General features: G+C 43.1%; 1 protein-coding gene across 1 annotated transcript; it reads right to left on the reverse strand.

Annotated features, from left to right (window-relative positions):
* Positions 1 to 15,875: 15,875 nt before the first annotated feature.
* LOC147962818 (uncharacterized) lies at positions 15,876 to 18,007 on the reverse strand. Its single transcript, XM_087535259.1, has one exon. It carries the CDS (start codon positions 17,948 to 17,950, stop codon positions 16,157 to 16,159), a length of 1,794 nt encoding a protein of 597 aa, XP_087391385.1. The 5' UTR covers positions 17,951 to 18,007; the 3' UTR covers positions 15,876 to 16,156.
* Positions 18,008 to 18,522: the final 515 nt, after the last annotated feature.

The following is an 18,522-nucleotide window of genomic DNA, read 5'->3' on the forward strand; positions in this document are numbered from 1 at the left end:
GAGAAAATGATATGGCATATAGAAGCACTTGTGTTCATATTGTCACATTAAAAACCTTTTATAAGAAACCATTAGGGAAAAACTTGTGAAGGGAAAAAGAGTACAATATATGCAATCTGATGATTGTAAACATGTTATAGTTTGGGAGATTACTCCCCCTGAACTTTGGAAATCCGGAGGATGTCTTATACCAATCTCATTGACATGTCATGACATTGTGAATAATCTGTTGGATTTTCACATTATTTTGTTTGATATTATTTCCTCACTTTCTACAATTTGTGAGGATAACTAATTTTTTTATGATATTGCTCTTCATATAACCTATAAGGTATTGAGTAACACAAGTGGTAGCCTCTTGATAAATCAAGTTATGTGATTCTGATGAATCTCAACCACATGAGTTGTAGTGTGGTTAATCATTCTGCTAAGCCATGCGCACTTTGCAATGATTTTAGATAAAGCAATTATATCAGAATGATAACTGGAATCCCTCCCCTTCCTTTCTCCTTCTCCTCTTTCCTCCCCCCTTATTTCGGCCTACATGGGGTGCACCAGCCCCTTAGGGGATGGTCTGTCCCCTTCTTGGCCCATTAGGCCCATGTAGTTGCCGGGGGGATGCCCGGAACCCCTTCCGGTGACCCAATATGTACCCGGTACCCCCGGAACACTTCGGTGTTCGAATATCATCGTCCAATATATGAATCTTTACCTTTCAACCATTTTGAGACTCCTCGTCATGTCTGTGATCTCTTCCGGGACTCCGAACAACATTAGGTCACCAAATCACATAACTCATATAATACGAAATCGTCATCGAACGTTAAGCGTGCGGACCGTACGGGTTCGAGAACTATGTAGACATGAACGAGACACCTCTCCAGTCAATAACAAACATCGGAACCTGGATACTCATATTGGTTTCCACATACTCTACGAAGATCTTTATCGGTCGAACCGTAATGACAACATACGTTATTCCCTTTGTCATCGCTATGTTACTTGCCCGAGATTCAATCGTCGGTATCTTCATACCTAGTTCAATCTCGTTACCGGCAAGTCTCTTTACTCGTTCCGTAATGCATCATCCCGTAACTAACTCATTAGTCATATTGATTGAAGCCTTCTTATGATGTGCATTACAAAGAGGGCCTAGAGATACCTCTTCGATACCCGGAGTTAAAAATCCTAATCTCGATCTATGCCAACCAAAAAAACACCTTCGGAGATACCTCTAGAGCATATTTATAATCATACGGACATTTCATAGCACACAAGGCATTCCTCTGGTATTCGGGAGTTGCACTCATAGTCGGAGGAATATGTATTTGACATGAAGAAAGCAGTAGCAATAAAACTGAACGATCATAATGCTAAGCTAATGAATGGGCCATGTCCATCACATCATTCTCCTAATGATGTGATCCCGTTCATCAAATGACAACACATGTCTATGGTTAGGAAAATTTAACCATCTTTGATTAACAAGCTAGTCAAGTAGATACACACTAGGGACACGGTGTTTTGTCTATGTATCCACACAAGTATCAAGTTTTCGATTAATACAATTCTAGCATGAATAATAGACATATATCATGATATATAAGGAAATATAAAATAACAACTTTATTATTGCCTCTAGGGCATATTTCCTTCAGTCTCCCACTTGCACTAGAGTCAATAAGCAAATTCAGATCGCCATGTGATTTAACACCAATAGTTCACATCTGTATGTGATTAACACCCATAGTTCACATCGCCATGTGACCAACACCCAAAGGGATTACTAGAGTCAATTATCTAATTCACATCGCTATGTGACTAACACCCAAAGAGTACTAAGGTGTGATAATTTTTTGCTTGTGAGAGAAGTTTAGTCAACGGGTCTGTCACATTCAGATCCATATGTATTTAGAAAATTTCTATTTCTACCATGCTCTGCATGGAGCTACTCTAGCTAATTACTCCCATGTTCAATATGTATCTAGATTGAGACTTGGAGTCATCTAAATCAGTGTCAAAGCTTGCATCGACGCAACTCTTTACGACGAACTCATTATCACCTCCATAACCGTCTTAGTCCTCTTTAAGGTAACTAAGAATAATTTTGACCGCGGTCAAGTGATCTACTCCTGGATCACTATTGTACCCCCCTGCCAAACTCATGACAAGGTAGACAATAGGTTTGGTACACAGCATGTCATACTTTTATAGAACCTATGGCTGAGGCATAGGGAATGACTTTTCATTCTCTCTCTATCTTCTGGCGTGGTCGGGTTTTAAGTCTTACTCAACTTCATACCTTACAACTCAGGCAAGAACTCCTTCTTTGACTTATCCATTTTGAACTCCTTCAAAATCTTGTCAAGGTATGTACTCATTGAAAAATCTTATCAAGCGTTGATGACCCACAAGTATAGGGGATCTATCGTAGTCCTTTCGATAAGTAAGAGTGTCGAACCCAACGAGGAGCAGAAGGAAATGATAAGCGGTTTTCAGCAAGGTATTCTCTGCAAGTACTGAAATAAGTGGCAACACATAGTTTTGTGATAAGATAAATTGTAACGAGCAACAAGTAACAAAAGTAAATAAGGTGCAGCAAGGTGGCCCAATCCTTTGTATAGCAAAGGACAAGCCTGGACAAACTCTTATAATAGGAAAAGCGCTCCCGAGGACACATGGGAATATCGTCAAGCTAGTTTTCATCACGCTCATATGATTCGCGTTCGGTACTTTGATAATTTGATATGTGGGTGGACCGATGCTTGGGTGTTGTTCTTACTTGAACAAGCCTCCCACTTATGATTAACCTCTATTGCATGCATCCACAACTACAACAAAAGTATTAAGGTAAACCTAACCATAGCATGAAACATATGGATCCAAATCAGCCCCTTACGAAGCAACGCATAAACTAGGGTTTAAGCTTCTATCACTCTAGCAACCCATCATCTACTTATTACTTCACAATGCCTTCCTCTAGGCCCAAATAATAGTGAAGTATTATGTAGTCGACGTTCACATAACACCACTAGAGGTTAGACAACATACATCTCATCAAAATATCGAACGAATACCAAATTCACATGACTACTAATAGCAAGACTTCTCCCTTGTCCTCAGGAACAAACGTAACTACTCACAAAGCATATTCATGTTCATAATCAGAGGGGTAATAATATGCATAAAGGATCTGAACATATGATCTTCCACCAAATAAACTAACTAGTATCAACTACAAGGAGTAATGAATACTACTAGCAACCTACTAGCACCAATCCCGGACTCAGAGACAAGAATTGGATACAAGAGATGAACTAGGGTTTGGAGATGAGATGGTGCTGGTGAAGATGTTGATGGAGATTGCCCTCTCCCGATGAGAGAAGCGCTGGTGATGACGATGGTGATGATTTCCCCCTCCCGGATGGAAGTGTCCCGGCAGAACAGCTCTGCCGGAGCCCTAGATTGGTTCCGCCAAGGTTCCGCCTCGTGGCGGCGGAGTCTCGTCCCGAAAGGTTGCCTTCTATTTTTTTCTCATCGAAAGACTTCATATAGGAGAAGATGGGCGTCGGAGAGCCACCAGGGGGCCCACGAGGTAGGGGGGCGCGCCCCAGGGGGGGCGCCCCCACCCTCGTGAGCAGGGTGTGGGCCCCCTGGTCTTCATCTTTGGCGACGATTTTTCTTTCTTTATTTTAATATATTCCGTGGAGTTTCAGGACTTTTGGAGTTGCGCAGAATAGGCCTCCAATATTTGCTCCTTTTCCAGCCCAGAATTCCAGCTGTCGGCATTCTCCCTCTTCATGTAAACCTTGTAAAATAAGAGAGAATAGCCATAAGTACTGTGACATAATGTGAAATAACAGCCCATAATGCAATAAATATTGATATAAAAGCATGATGCAAAATGGACGTATCAACTCCCCCAAGCTTAGACCTCGCTTGTCCTCAAGCGAAAAGCCGATAACAATAAATATGTCCTCATGTTTAGAGGTAGAGGCGTCGATAAAAATAAAATACGGACATGAAGGCATCATGATTATTTCCACAACAGCAACATATATAGATTTTGTCATATGATTACTTATGTTCAAGTGATGATATTTTCACAAAGCCAAAAGCATGAATCAGAAACCTTATTGAGCACCAACAAATTATAGCCTCAGTCATTGAAGCAATTGCAATTTATCATAACATCGGAAAGAGTCTATGTCAGAGCTTAAAAGCAAGTCCACATACTCAACTATCACTTAGTCCTTCATAATTGCTAACACTCACGCGATACTTGTGGTTACGGAGTTTTAACCGGACACAGAGAAAGATAGGGGCTTATAGTTTTGCCCCACAACCTTTTACCTCAAGGGTAATGTCAACAATAATAATTCATGCTCCCCTACATCCAATTAGATATATATATCATGTTCTTTCCAACATGCTGAGCTTGCCAAAGGATAATGAAAAAGGAAAGGTGAAGATCACCGTGACTCTTGCATAAGGTAGAGGATAATAATGAAAGATAGGCCCTTCCCAGAGAGAAGCAGAGGTTGTCATGCGCATTTAGGGTTGATGCACAAAATCTTAATGCAAAAGAACGTCACTTTATATTGCCCCTTGTATGTGGACCTTTATTATGCAGTCCGTCGCTTTTATTATGTCCACAACAAGTTCGTACAAAGTTTATTTCTCCGCACTAATAAGTAATGCATATTTAGAGAGCAATTTTTATTGCTTTCACCGATGACAACTTACTTGAAGGATTTTACTCAATCCATAGGTAGATATGGTGGACTCTCATGGCAAAACTGGTTTAAGGGTATTTGGAAGCACAAGTAATATTTCTACTTGGTGCTGAGAATTTGGCTAGCATGAGGGGGAAAGGCAATCTCAACACGTTAGAGGATCCATGACAACATACTTTATCTCAGATATAAGAAAACATAACTCATTATGTTGTCTTCCTTGTCCAACCTCAACTCTTTAGCATGTCATATTTTAATGAGTGCTCCCAATCATAAAAGATGTCAATGATAATATATCTATATGTGAAACCTCTCTTTCCTTATTACTTCCTATTAATTGCAACGATGACCAAAGCTATATTTGCCAACTCCCAACAGCCTTTAATCATCATACTCTTTCTATGTGAAGTCATTACTTTTAATAAGATCAATATGAACTCTTTGATTCCTTTTTTTTATTCTTTTTCTTCTATTCACCCAAGATCATGGCAAAATAATCAAGCCCTTGACTGAACACTAATCTTTATTATATAGCTCACGGACTCGATTACAAAGAAGGATCATAAAGCAAAACTCAAAACTAGATCATGCCATGACTTTATTCTACTAAATCAAGATACTACTAAATAGATCGAACTAAGAAAAACGGTAAAGATAGGAGTTGTGATGGTGATACGATACCAGGGCACCTCCCCCAAGCTTGGCAGTTGCCAAGGGGAGTGCCCATACCCATGTGATTATATCTCCTTCTTTGTTGTTGGCGGTGGAGGTGTTGTCGATGATGCAGGCTTGTCGTCCACCTTCCATGGCATAGGCTCACCATCATAGAAGGATGATCGAGTCTCCGGAATCCTCAAATCTGCAGCCAAACTCATCCTTTTGAATCTATATTCATACTCATAGTTTTGGTTTTGCAGATCATAGATTTGGGCTTGGAGGTGCTCGATCTTCTCATGTAGCTTGAAGATGGCCTCCTCGGTGTTCTTGGCATCCGGCTCGTAGTTGTGGGTGAACTCCGTGAGGATCTTGTGGCTAGCGTTGATTCCACGCTCCACCATCCCCTGACACTTGAAAACTTGTTGCTCCATTGCTTCGAGCCTTGACTCCACGCTTCTGGTTCCCTTTTGTCCCTCAACATCGCGGATGTGCAGCAGACCATCACGCATCTCAATGGTTTGAGGGTGTCGCAGCACCTCCGCGAGGTAAGGGTTGATAAATTCCTCGAAGAACTTGTCCTTGGAAGCACCTGGGGTCGTCATGATGATCTAGACCTGTCAGAAAAACAGCTCGAAACAAGAACAGGGGATATTTGCGTGATACAAGAGTCAAAACCTTCGGGAGTATATATAATGAATTTTTACCGGCCAAAATACGTATCGTGCAAGAAAACGGAGTCCGGAGAGCACACGAGGTGCTCACGAGGTAGGGGCACGCGCCCAGGAGGGTAGGGCGCGCCCTCCACCCTCGTGGAGGCCTTGTGTCCTTCCCGGACTGCCACTTATTTTTCTATTTTTCTAAATATTCCAAAACGGAGAAATATTGCCTTAAAAATTGTTTTGGGGTCGGTTTACTTACCGTAACACATACCTATTCCTTTTCGGAGTCTGGGACGGGCTGGGAAGTGTCCCTTATGTATTCCTCTGGGGTTACGGTTTCAATAATATTGGTTTCAACATTTATAGGATTACCTGCGATATAGTGTTTGATCCTTTGACCGTTTACCACCTTCGGATTTGTGCCTTCTAAGTTGTTGATTTTTATGGCACCGGAATGATAGACCTCCTCGATAACGTAGGGACCTTCCCATTTGGAGAGAAGTTTTCCTGCAAAAAATCTTAAACGAGAGTTGTATAGCAATACATAATCACCTACATTAAACTCACGCTTTTGTATCCTTTTGTCATGCCATCTTTTAACTTTTTATTTAAACAACTTGGCATTTTCATAAGCTTGGGTTCTCCATTCATCAAGGGAGCTAATATAAAATAACCTCTTCTCACCGGCAAGTTTAAAATTGTAGTTGAGCTCTTTAATAGCCCAATATGCCTTATGTTCTAGTTCGAGAGGTAAGTGACATGCTTTTCCATAAACCATTTTATACGGAGACATTCCCATAGGATTCTTATATGCAGTTCTATAGGCCCATAATGCGTCATCCAGTTTCTTGGACCAATTCTTTCTAGACCTATTGACAGTCTTTCGCAAAATTAAATTGAGCTCTCTATTGCTCAATTCTACTTGACCACTAGACTGCGGGTGATATGGAGATGCGATTCTATGATTGACATCATATTTAGTGAGCATTTTACGGAAAGCACCATGAATAAAATGTGAACCACCATCAGTCATAAGGTATCTAGGGACTCCAAACCTCGGAAAAATAACTTCCTTAAGCATTTTAATAGAGGTGTTATGATCAGCACTACTAGTTGGAATAGCTTCTACCCACTTAGTAACGTAATCAACAACAACTAAAATATGTGTATATCCATTAGAGGCAGGAAACGGTCCCATATAATCAAAGCCCCAAACATCAAATGGTTCAATAACAAGTGAATAATTCATAGGCATTTCTTGACGTCTACTAATATTACCAATTCTTTAACATTCATCACAAGACAAAACAGACTTATGGGCATCCTTGAAGAGAGTAGGCCAATAAAAACCGGATTGCAATACCTTATGTGCAGTTCTATCTCCAACGTGATGTCCTCCATAAGCTTCGGAGTGACACTTGCATAGGATCTATTCCTGTTCATGCTCAGGTACACAACGTCTAATAACACCATCTACTCCTTTATAAAGATGTGGGTCATCCCAAAAGTAATGTCGCAGATCATAGAAAAACTTTTTCTTTTGTTGGTATGTGAAGCTAGGCGGTATAAATTTAGCGACAATATAATTAGCATAATCAAGATACCATGGAGTGCTACGAGAAGTGCTTATGATATTTAATTGCTCATCAGGGAAGCTATCGTTGATAGGTAGTGGGTCATCAAGAACATTCTCTAACCTAGATAAGTTATCTGCAACGGGGTTCTCAGCTTCCTTTCTATCAACAATATGCAAATCAAATTCTTGCAGCAAGAGAACCCATCTAATAAGTCTAGATTTTGCATCTTTCTTTTCCATAAGATATTTAATAGCAGCATGATCAGTGTGAATAGTTACCTTAGAGTCTACAATATAGGGTATGAATTTATCACAAGCAAATACAACTGCTAAAAGTTCCTTTTTGGTAGTAGCATAATGTTTTGAGCACTGTCTAGAGTCTTACTAGCATAATGGATAACATTTAATTTCTTATCAACTCTTTGCCCTAGAACAGCACCTACAGCATAATCACTAGCATCACACATAATTTCAAAGGGTAAATTCCAATCAGGTGGCTGAACAATAGGTGCAGAGACTAATGCTTTCTTAAGTATTTCAAATGCTTCTACACAATCATCATCAAAGACAAATGGTACATCTTTTTGTAATAAATTAGTCAGAGGCCGATAATTTTTTAGAAGTCCTTAATGAACCTCCTATAAAATCCGGCGTGACCAAGGAAACTTCTTATACCTTTGATGTCCTTGGGACATGGCATCTTTTCAATAGCATCAACCTTGGCTTTATCAACTTCAATACCTCTTTCAGAAACTTTGAACTAGTGCAGTGAGCTGATTAAGACTCAGTCGCCTCCTGAAGACTATCAGTGCGATGTCGGTCGTTGGCAGTCGGACATTCGTTCAACCTGTCTTCAACGCATACAATATTTGTAGACAACTCCTCAACCCTTGTTCGAAGCTTCCTATTGGCTCCCTTGATCGACATCAGACGGATACGCAAAATCATCTCTTATCTCTAGATCCATTGGAAGTTTGTCATCTTCCTCTTCGTCAAATTTCTCATGCTATGAGTTTACCATCTCTCAAACAATTGGATCAAATAGCAGAAAAAATGTACTATGATCAACCTTGCTCTGCGTACCACTTGATGCGACCTTCGACAGAAAATTGATAACGCGAACAATTTTCCCAATCTCTTACGGTACGTCGACGATCTTCAAAGGATCAGCAGCAAACTACAAAAAGGTTGACCTTGAACCAAATCACTTGAAAATCACTACGTCCACACATGAGGACGGCAATCACGTTAACAAAATTTGCAAGAACAAAGCTAAATCCACACGCCACCGTACCCCACCACCTCCCAAATAATGTAGGTGTCAGATGCTGATAGGCCGCTCGTTTTTGCCATAACAACAGTGAAATGTGGTTAGAGATTTTTCGTTAGAGATAGGGGTTTAGGCATTACCTTATATAGTGGGTGCAACCGGACTGACGATTATTCTATTATTTTGCATAAATATCACCTCTATTTACTTTAGAGCACTATACTAGAAACATCTTTCCATCTTTAGACTTCTCTACCATGGTTTTTGAACATACTAAAATAGTTTTCATATCATATATAATCTGCCGGAATCTCAACTACATGCCACAATCAGTAAGTAAATGAAATTGATTTTGTCATTTCTTTATGTTCACGTTATGTTGAACAATTGGATTTGACAATAGAATCTTAAGAGGGAATCTCAAAAAATAAAAAAGTAAAAAAACCCACCTTTGTTGCAATATATGTTTTACAATTAGAATATGCACACTTTTCAAGGCTTACTAAATTACATATTTAGAATAATACAAATAAATTACTATCAAATTACATTGCTACGTTCTTAATTTTGATTACTTAAGTAAGAAATTATGATCATTAAGATGCAGGTCGAGGATAAGGAAATAAAAAAGTTTGTTATAAATAATTCAACCGAAGACTCCAGGAGTGGCCGTTGTTGTGGTCAAGCGCACGAGGACAAGGACCGGCAAGTGGTGGGCGACATTGTGCTCGAAGGCGCTCGCTCTCTCATCGTTGGTTCTGATTTTGAAGACTTCAAGAGCGGTCGTGGTTGCGGTTTGCTTCAATTCGACAAGCCCGTTGGCCTCCTTTGCAATGCAATTAGGTAGTAGTAGCCGCAGCTAGATAAGACTTTGCAATGCAACCATCGAATTGGTTTCACGTGCAAGCTGGCTCAGCGAGTCTATTTCACATGCTAACTGGCTAGGTCAGAGTAAGCGTACATACGTACATAATAGCTAGATTGCTAACTATCTTGCTCTTCAACCTACTCCTACGACATAAGCTATGTTTGCACTACTTGATCGCTAGCTTGCTCTTCAACCTACTCCTCCTACGCTCGCTCTCTCGGCGTAAGATGCATGATTTCTGGAGAGGATAGATATGCATGAGCCATACATCTTTTTTTCCGTCTTTTTTCATATACTACATGAACTAGATAGCTCGGTAGAAAGAAAAAGAGAGAGGAGTACTCGCCAGCGAGGCATGCAATGCTTGCATGGTAACGCCGTTTATTCTTTGCTAGCCACTAACTTGCACTGATGACTAACTGAGTAAGTAACTAGACTGACAGGCCGAAGCGGGCGGATAGAGATATATTTGGCCTCGGCTCGTTTGCTAGATATGCATCACCTTCGTTGAAGCATCATTAATTTCTTTCCCGCAAAAAAGATGATGATAAGATGTAGCAACTTAATTAGTAAGCCCGGCGCAGGTCATCCCGGTCTCATTGCAACAGCGCTGAAGGAAGCCCGGCGCAGGATGCCCCCATGGCACATGTTGTCTATATTTTGCGCAAGCACTTCTAGATTTTAATCTGTTGTGTCCAGGTTGGCACATCAAATATTTTGCTCCATATTTTGCTTTTTATTCAGATACCTGTTTATAAAGGAGACCACAATTCAGAAACCACTTTGGTTCAGCTGCCAGTCATAACGGAGATCACAATTAAGAAATATTACGCTTCACAAAGTGCTGGATATATCGTGTACCCCCTCGCGTTGCCTCCTTGGGCGAGGCTAGGGGCCCAAAAAACCAGCGCCGTCAGCCTTCCCTAGGCCATTCTCCTGCCGCCGCTGCTTCCGACAAGGTCCATGGTGGCGGCGAGCCCGGTGCATTAGGCACTAGGGTAGGTGGGTCCGTGGTGGGATCCCCTTGAAGCGGCAAGGGTGCCCATTTTGGTGCGCCTGTGGCAGCAGGCAAGGTGGCGTCCCTAGCCTATGTGGTGGCAGCCAACGGTCCATGGCCGACAATGGGCTTCCGTGCGTGCATGGGTGGTGGCGCAACACTCCATGGATGACATGGTGGACGGCTCTGCCCGGAGATGCGTCGTGGCGGCGCCGAACTGGCGTTCCGGCCAGATCCTCTGCGGCATGATCTAGGCCGGACGACGGTGCATGGAGGGACCAGTGTGAAGGAAATATGCCCTAGAGGCAATAATAAATTTGTTATTTTATATTTCCTTATTTCATGATAAATATTTATTATTCATGCTAGAATTGTATTAACCGGAAACTTGATACATGTGTGAATGCATAGACACAATACTGTGTCCCTAGTAAGGCTCTACTAGACTAGCTCGTTAATCAAAGATGGTTAGGTTTCCTAACCATAGACATGTGTTGTCATTTGATGAACGGGATCACATCATTAGGAGAATGATGTGATGGGCAAGACACATTCGTTAGCTTAGCATTATGATCGTTCAGTTTTACTGGTATTGATTTCTTCATGTCAAATATATATTCCTTCGACTATGAGATTATACAACTCCCGATACCGGAGGAATGCAAATTGGATCACTACAGGTATGAATAGAAGTTCATACTGTATCTTTTATCTCCTCTGTGGATCCCATGCTCAGACTTTCCTCCGATTATTTCGAATTTGTGTATATCTGATTGTAGTGCCAAATACTATTCCACTTCCACCTTCAACAGTGCGGAGGACCTCGCCGTGTTGTTGATTTTTCTACATGAATGTTTGTTTCTGCTAAGTATAGTATTGGATGAAATTTCAAGTCCCCATCGCGAACTGGTATGCCAGGTTAGTTTTTTTGGCATCTGATTTGTACCAGGTTCTGCCTTTCCTCCATTGATCCATTCCCAATCGTAGTCTACTATCTTGCTATTTTATTGTTAGTTTACCCTGCATAATTCACTATTTAGTTTGCCAAGCTGTCCATATTTATGTTCAAAGATAAATGAATGTTTGTGTTGTTTGCCATTCCAATGATGCATGTTTATTGGTTGTTCTTTTGGATTGTTGTCAAATTGTGTTATCTGGTTTCCAACATCAGAACATCAAAGAATAGATGGTGATGGTGCTTGGAGGGTTGGATTTCCATTATTTATTTCGACATGCAGGGTACTGAAACAAGAAAAAAAGATTACACCCAACCAATTATTAAGCATTGCAGATTGTTTCCCTAACTCTATGGGACACAGTACATAATTCATGCTTAGAGTACTTCCAGTTTTCTTTTTTGGTGAGAAAAAGTACTTTCAGTTGTCCAAGCATATGTTGGCTCCCCGTAATGCCTCAGCTTTACCAAGTGATCTTGCAGCCTCTAACCATTGGTTATCTTGATGGAGTGGCTATGCCTCAAAATATTTGGAGTAATTATGAAGAGTCCATTCACCAAATGTTTGTGGTTATTTTCCCTAGAGTTCACTCTTTATTTCAGTTTCTTCAAGGAACCAAGACTGCAAAGGATAACCCAGGTAAGTAAAAAAATTAGTATGTTTCACTTTTAGTTCATGTTAGCCTAAGTGCCGGCTGCATGTTGTCATGAAAATTGTAGATTACCTAGCTGCATGGATCATCTGATTAGTGCTAATACATATCTCAGAACGTCAGTTGTTGATTATAATTTCTAACTATTGCTTTGTTGGGAGTAAGAAATATAAATGCATTTGAGAAGGAAATTTGGCAGACAAGGGATAACCTACAGCTATGAGCGTTCCAGAAACAGTTCTCATGCCACAACAATTTTTCCCCTTTTTAGTTTTGTTTTTTCACTACTGCTTCCTTAGGAATTTTAAGAGATATAGAAATATGTTATTCATGAACCATTTGGATATTTGGAACATATATAAGCTGCATCCTTACTATCATATGGCCATAGTTTGTTTTTATGTCCAATTTATTTTTCCAGTGCTCAAGATTAGGTAGCGAATTTGAACATTTGCATGTAGGTGAACAAATGCCTATTTTGAAGTCACTGTAAGCCATCCGAGTGCAGTGGAATTATTTCAATGTTCTACACAGTAATTTCTTCTTGTTTGTACCAAAATGTATTTGTTCAACATTTCAAATCTATATATATATTTCATTCAATCTTTAATTGATGCTATATTTCCTTTTCACTTATCACATCTATGGTTTTCTTCGCATATACTCATTGAAGCTAAAAGTCTCGCAGCAACGCGCGGGGTGTCAGCCACCTGCAGGTCAAGCTCCTAATTCAAGCATTTCGTAGAAGCAACAGTCTTCCCGAAATTTGCTGCAGCAACATAGCAGCTGTTATGTTTGTAATTCTTGGCTAGCTTGCATTTTCACTGGCATTTGGTTCATGTTTGTGCAGGTAGATAAACCATGCATGCTCCGCTGGAGGGGACCCAAGAGATAGGCCTACTGGATAACTAGTATTTGGGATAAGTGTTAGCAAAACCAGTTTTAAGAGGGTTTTTAGGAAAACTAGTTTTAAGTTGTTGGTTTGTTAAAACTGGTTAGTAGCTCTGTGCAGAGTACTTTGTTTGGGCTTTAAGACGTCAAAAATGGCTACTACTTTGGCTGAGACAAGTATTCAATTGATTTTCACATCTCACAGCCGAATGTCCCCTTCCTCTAAATCTTCTTATGCTTTGATGTAGGTACACAATCTCCAGATCCACGAGCTGTAGCGCTGATGGTGCGGTCGCCAAAGCCGGGCAGTCTGGCTGATGAGCCTACGCAAGTGACGTGTCGCACGACGGCACGAGTCGTCTTTGATCATGGGCGTGACGGCGGACGTCAGAAGCTATCAGTAGCAAAAGGGGTTGCATGCCGGTGAGCATCTAGAGGTACGTGTGGAGCCGTAGCCATAGAGCTAGGCCATGGCGGTGTCGAGCAACATGTTGGAGGCTTTGATGTCGTCGTACATCCATGCCTCCCTCCTCGCCGCCGTTCCCCCTGCCCCACAACCTGGCGCCACCCCCGCAATTCCAGCCCCGCCCAGTGCGCGGCGTATTGCCTCTTCCATCTGACCTGACCCTATGGATCCCGCTCGCTTGAGCTCTCTCTTCTCTTCCGGTGGAAAACACACCGCGCACAGCACATGTTCGACGGAATGTCTTAATGGGCCCTTTCATCGAGAACTCCATTTGGATTGGATTGGTTAAGGCTCGCCACCGTTTTCAGGGCATCGACAACGACCAATGGTCCCAGCTCACTCTCCCGAGTCCTCTCTTTCTTCAGGCTAATTTTTCTTTTATCTTTCTCGGTTACCAGGATTTTTACCTACAGGCATCGTTTCCACTTCCAGGGAGATTTCACTGAAATTCACAAATACTGAAATATTACGTTTTGGCCAAAATATTTCAGCAATTTCAGTAGTACACAGGAAATCAAGTATTTTTTGCAAATTTCAAATACTTAATTTAATTCAAGTGAATATTTCGGCCTTTTGGCCGAAATGCAAACTGAAATAACTGAATTTCAGTGATTTCGGTTGGTGCTGAATTTTTTTTTTTTGAAACTGAAATTGAAAACCATGCCTACAGGTCGACTGTATAGAGTACAGCTCGCTGTCCACCAGCATATCAATCTATCCTTTTCTACAGTCTGCAGAGTCGCACATGAATAATTGCTCAGTTCAGCCAAAGGTGAACGAGGCATCCTAGGTAACATCGTTTTGCCTTGTATATATGCTGCCTTAATCTGCACTGCTAAGAATTCTCATAATCAGTTTGCTTTCACAGGTGCGTAAATTAACTAAAGAAGAGAGGCACGGCTAACATCTGCGTGCCGTAACATTATTAAGTAGAACAGAGTAGATGAAGCTGCAGGTAAAATATATATCCACATCATCGTAGCAGAGCATCCCGGCTTTAAGTCTTAATCCATCCACCAGACCCATGTGATAACAGATACTTTATTGGTTGGAGTGCTGTCGCACACACGGGCTGTGTTCATGTAAGAATGACGAGTACGACGAGTCTAGTCCTTACATAATTTGCTTGGTGAGGTGATGGCACACAGCTTTGGGATTTATTCGATTGTCATCACGTTCAGATCGAACTGGCTCATACCAACTTGATTCAAAGTATATGAGAACGTAGTGGGTACTGGTGTTCACCAGTTGTTTAATCCAGCCGGCCGGCAGGCAGGTTAACTCATTCAGTTACCCATCCATGATTGTGTCTTTCTGTGCTTACTAATTACCTTACTTGTAGGACCTATTATTTCTGCTAGACTATTGTTTACTACCCAAGTGTAAAATGAAAATAAAAATGAGGGGGTCGGGGCGGTGGGCGGAGTCGAAGGCGGAGCTGGATCTGCGGCGGCCTGGCAGGGTCGGGGCGGTGTTGGGGCGGAGGTGGCTAGGTAGGGGGGGGTCGGGGCGGCGGGCAGAGTCGAAGGCTGGTGGCAAGACGGAGTTGAATCCGCGGCGGCCTGGCGGGGTCGGGGCGGAGCGGGGGGTGGCGGGCCGTAAGACGGCTGGCAGCAGCCGAAACTAGGCGGAATCGGTGGTGGGTGGCGAGGCGGAGGTGGATCCGCGGCCGAGTAGAGGGGCGGCGGGAGGATGAAGATGTGGGTGAGGGGAAGTGAGATGACAGGTGGTTGGCGGTTGGCGCGCGTCTGCTCTTTTTAGATCTTCTATAGGTAGAGATGTAAATTTACCCCGCAAAGTGGTATATAATACATCTCCAGAAGGTGGAGATGTAATTTTTTTTACATCTATATCATCTGTTGGAGCAGCGGTTTTGACGCTCGGAGATACATCTACATCTTCTATTAAAGATGCTTTAAGGCGTTTAGCCAGGCTATTGCGTGCTATAGCGGCTGTAGTGTTTTGGAGAAGCAACCACGAAATGATTTTCTCCTTGGTTGCCGATGGCGTGAAGACCACTTGATCTGCCACCGCACGCGCCCCATTGGTTGGGTGGGTGTGGAAAACCACGCTGTCACGCGGGTCGACGACAAAGTGCCGATAATTAGCACCGATGACCAGCACATGGTTACGAAGAATGATGCATATAAAGAGAAATATATAAATTAATAATCTAAACATTACATGAGATCTGAGAGCTTACAAGGTAATCGACATGGACAGTAGTAGTAAGTATGGACTAGAACCAGCTCCTGACGCAGTGGTGATTACCATATGCACCACTACAATCACCAGAGGTCAAACACCTCTAGATTTAACAAAGATTAATAATGTAAAGCCGTATATACCGAAGATGCCAAGGAGTCCAAGGACGATGGACTAGAACCAGCTCCTGACCCAGTGGTGATTACCATATGCACCACTTCAATCACCAGAAGGTCAAAAACCTCAATTTAACAAAGATTAATAATATAAAGCCGTACATACCGAAGATGCCAAGGATGTTTAGTTGAACACCCAGGTTTCTCGATGTACCGGTGACCACGGAACCGACAACAGCAATGGCGAGGGTCATTGCCATAGCTTTTATTTGAAGGAGGCTATGTGTAAACGTGGCCTTTTTCATGGTCAGAAGCGATACCAGCACGAAGAGTGCAAACGCCATAATAGACGTGTTGAAAGACAAGTAAAAAAACGCTCTTACCCAATCATAGGCGGGCGTGGCATTGACCACAGTTGCTGCAGAAGATGGAGCGAGATTGGGAGCAGGCGAAGGAGCACCAGGACCTGCCTTCCAATTCCTAGCATTTTTACTTACTAGTATATCAAAGGACATCCCGTCTGGCGGATGCAGCAATGCTTGGAATGCTATGCCCACAAAGAGAGTGGCCACGGTCATGAGCCAACCACGCATCTTGTCCACAAACTCTTTATCAGCATCTTCTATTGCATCGGCCAGTGCCAAATCACAACCGGCGGCAGCTTCTCTAGCTTTCGAAGCTGCTGCATGGGCAAGCGGCACAGCAAGGCCAGCTTCGGCAAGGGCCACAGCGAGGTCGGCGGCGGCTTTGCCAGGCCGGTTGGCACCAGCTGCTGCTGGTGCAAGCGGCACAGCAAGGACAGCTGAGGGCGCTTCCGCAAGGGGCACAGCGAGGTCGGCAGAGGCTTTGCGAGGCTGGTCGGCACCAGCTGCTGCTGGTGCAAGCGGCACAGCAAGGACAGCTACGGGTGCTTCCGCAAGGGGCAGGGCGAGGCCGGCCGCAGCATCGGCAACATCGTCGCCAGCTGCGGCTGCATCGGCACGCGCTGCAACACAACGGTCAGCAGCTCCTCGAGCTATTCTCGCCATTGCCATAGCTTCGTCACCACCTGCTGCCTCACAGCGGGAAGCGATCTTTCGAGCTGTCGAAGCTGCTAACACAGCACGGCGACTTGCCGCGGCACAGCGAACCGCACTTTCTCGAACAGCCAACGCTGCTGCGACTGCATCTTTACGTGCTTCCTTATGGGAGTCGGCAGATTCTCTGAATGCCTTGAGATGGCGCCTTGTAGTTATAGTAGCCTGTCGAGCTACCAAAAATGCTGTTGCCGCGTCGTCACGTGCCAGAACACAGCGGGCAGCAGCTTCTCCAGCCGCCAATGTTAATCTTTCTGCATCGCCACATGCCGCAGCACAGCTGTCAGCAAAGGCATTTGCTACTCGGGATGCTGCAGCAGCACCATCCACATCACAGCGAGCAGCAGCTTCTCGAGCTAGTTGAGCTGGTGTAGTTGCGTCTGCGCTATGGTTTGCATTACCTCCTTGAGCTAATGCTTCATAGCGGGTAGCAGCTTGTAGAGCTGCCAAAGATGCAGCATCACATCGGACAGAAGCATCTAGAGCTGCCATTGCTGCTCGGGATGCTGCAGCAGCACCATCCACATCACAGCGAGCAGCAGCTTCTCGAGCTAGTTGAGCTGGTGTAGTTGCGTCTGCGCTATGGTTTGCATTAGCTCCTTGAGCTAATGCTTCATAGCGGGTAGCAGCTTGTAGAGCTGCCAAAGATGCAGCATCACATTGGACAGAAGCATCTAGAGCTGCCAATGCTGCTGCATCATCACTGCCAGCAGCATCAACTACTCTTCTAGCACGGCGAAGCTCTGCATCACATCTGATAACAGCATGAGATGCTGCTGATGTGGCCTTTACTACCCTGCTCGCTAGTGCAGTGCATAACTTCATAGATGCTACCTCTCTGCCTTTCTATATCAATTGAGTTGTGGATGTGCTTTTTTGGGGGCAATTATGAGTGCTGGATGTTCATGGACACTATGCTACGTTTATATAGACAACCAAACCCTTTCTTGAAGCCTGAGCTTGACGTACCCACCCACCCACCCACCCACCCACCCAAATGCTACCAGATGGTGGACAAGAAGAATAAACTCAGCCTGACAACATAAGAATCCAATATAGATCACCATCCTCGCAGTAACGCTAGATCAGTGCCATACACATGGACACGCTGCCATGAAATCAAAAGAAATTGACACCTCCAACACTAGGTCAGAGGGCGCGGGCTTCACCAACTCTCAAGAGCTGAGGGCGTATAGTGTGTACAAAGGAAACATATTATATCGCCAATTGTACTTCAAAGAAATTAACTCACCAACTTTGGGTACGACAAACGCGTATTCTATATGCAGGAGGGAGCAGGACTGAAGAAAAAAGAGAGCATTTCCATGTGGAGCGCAGCTGCAAGCTGCATACTTAACTTGCTTCAAGAACTTTATGCACAATAAATATGTTTTCAG

This window comes from Triticum urartu, chromosome 7A, assembly GCF_056163025.1.
Source record: "Triticum urartu cultivar PI428250 chromosome 7A, HENAU_Tu73, whole genome shotgun sequence".
Lineage (NCBI taxonomy): Eukaryota > Viridiplantae > Streptophyta > Magnoliopsida > Poales > Poaceae > Triticum > Triticum urartu.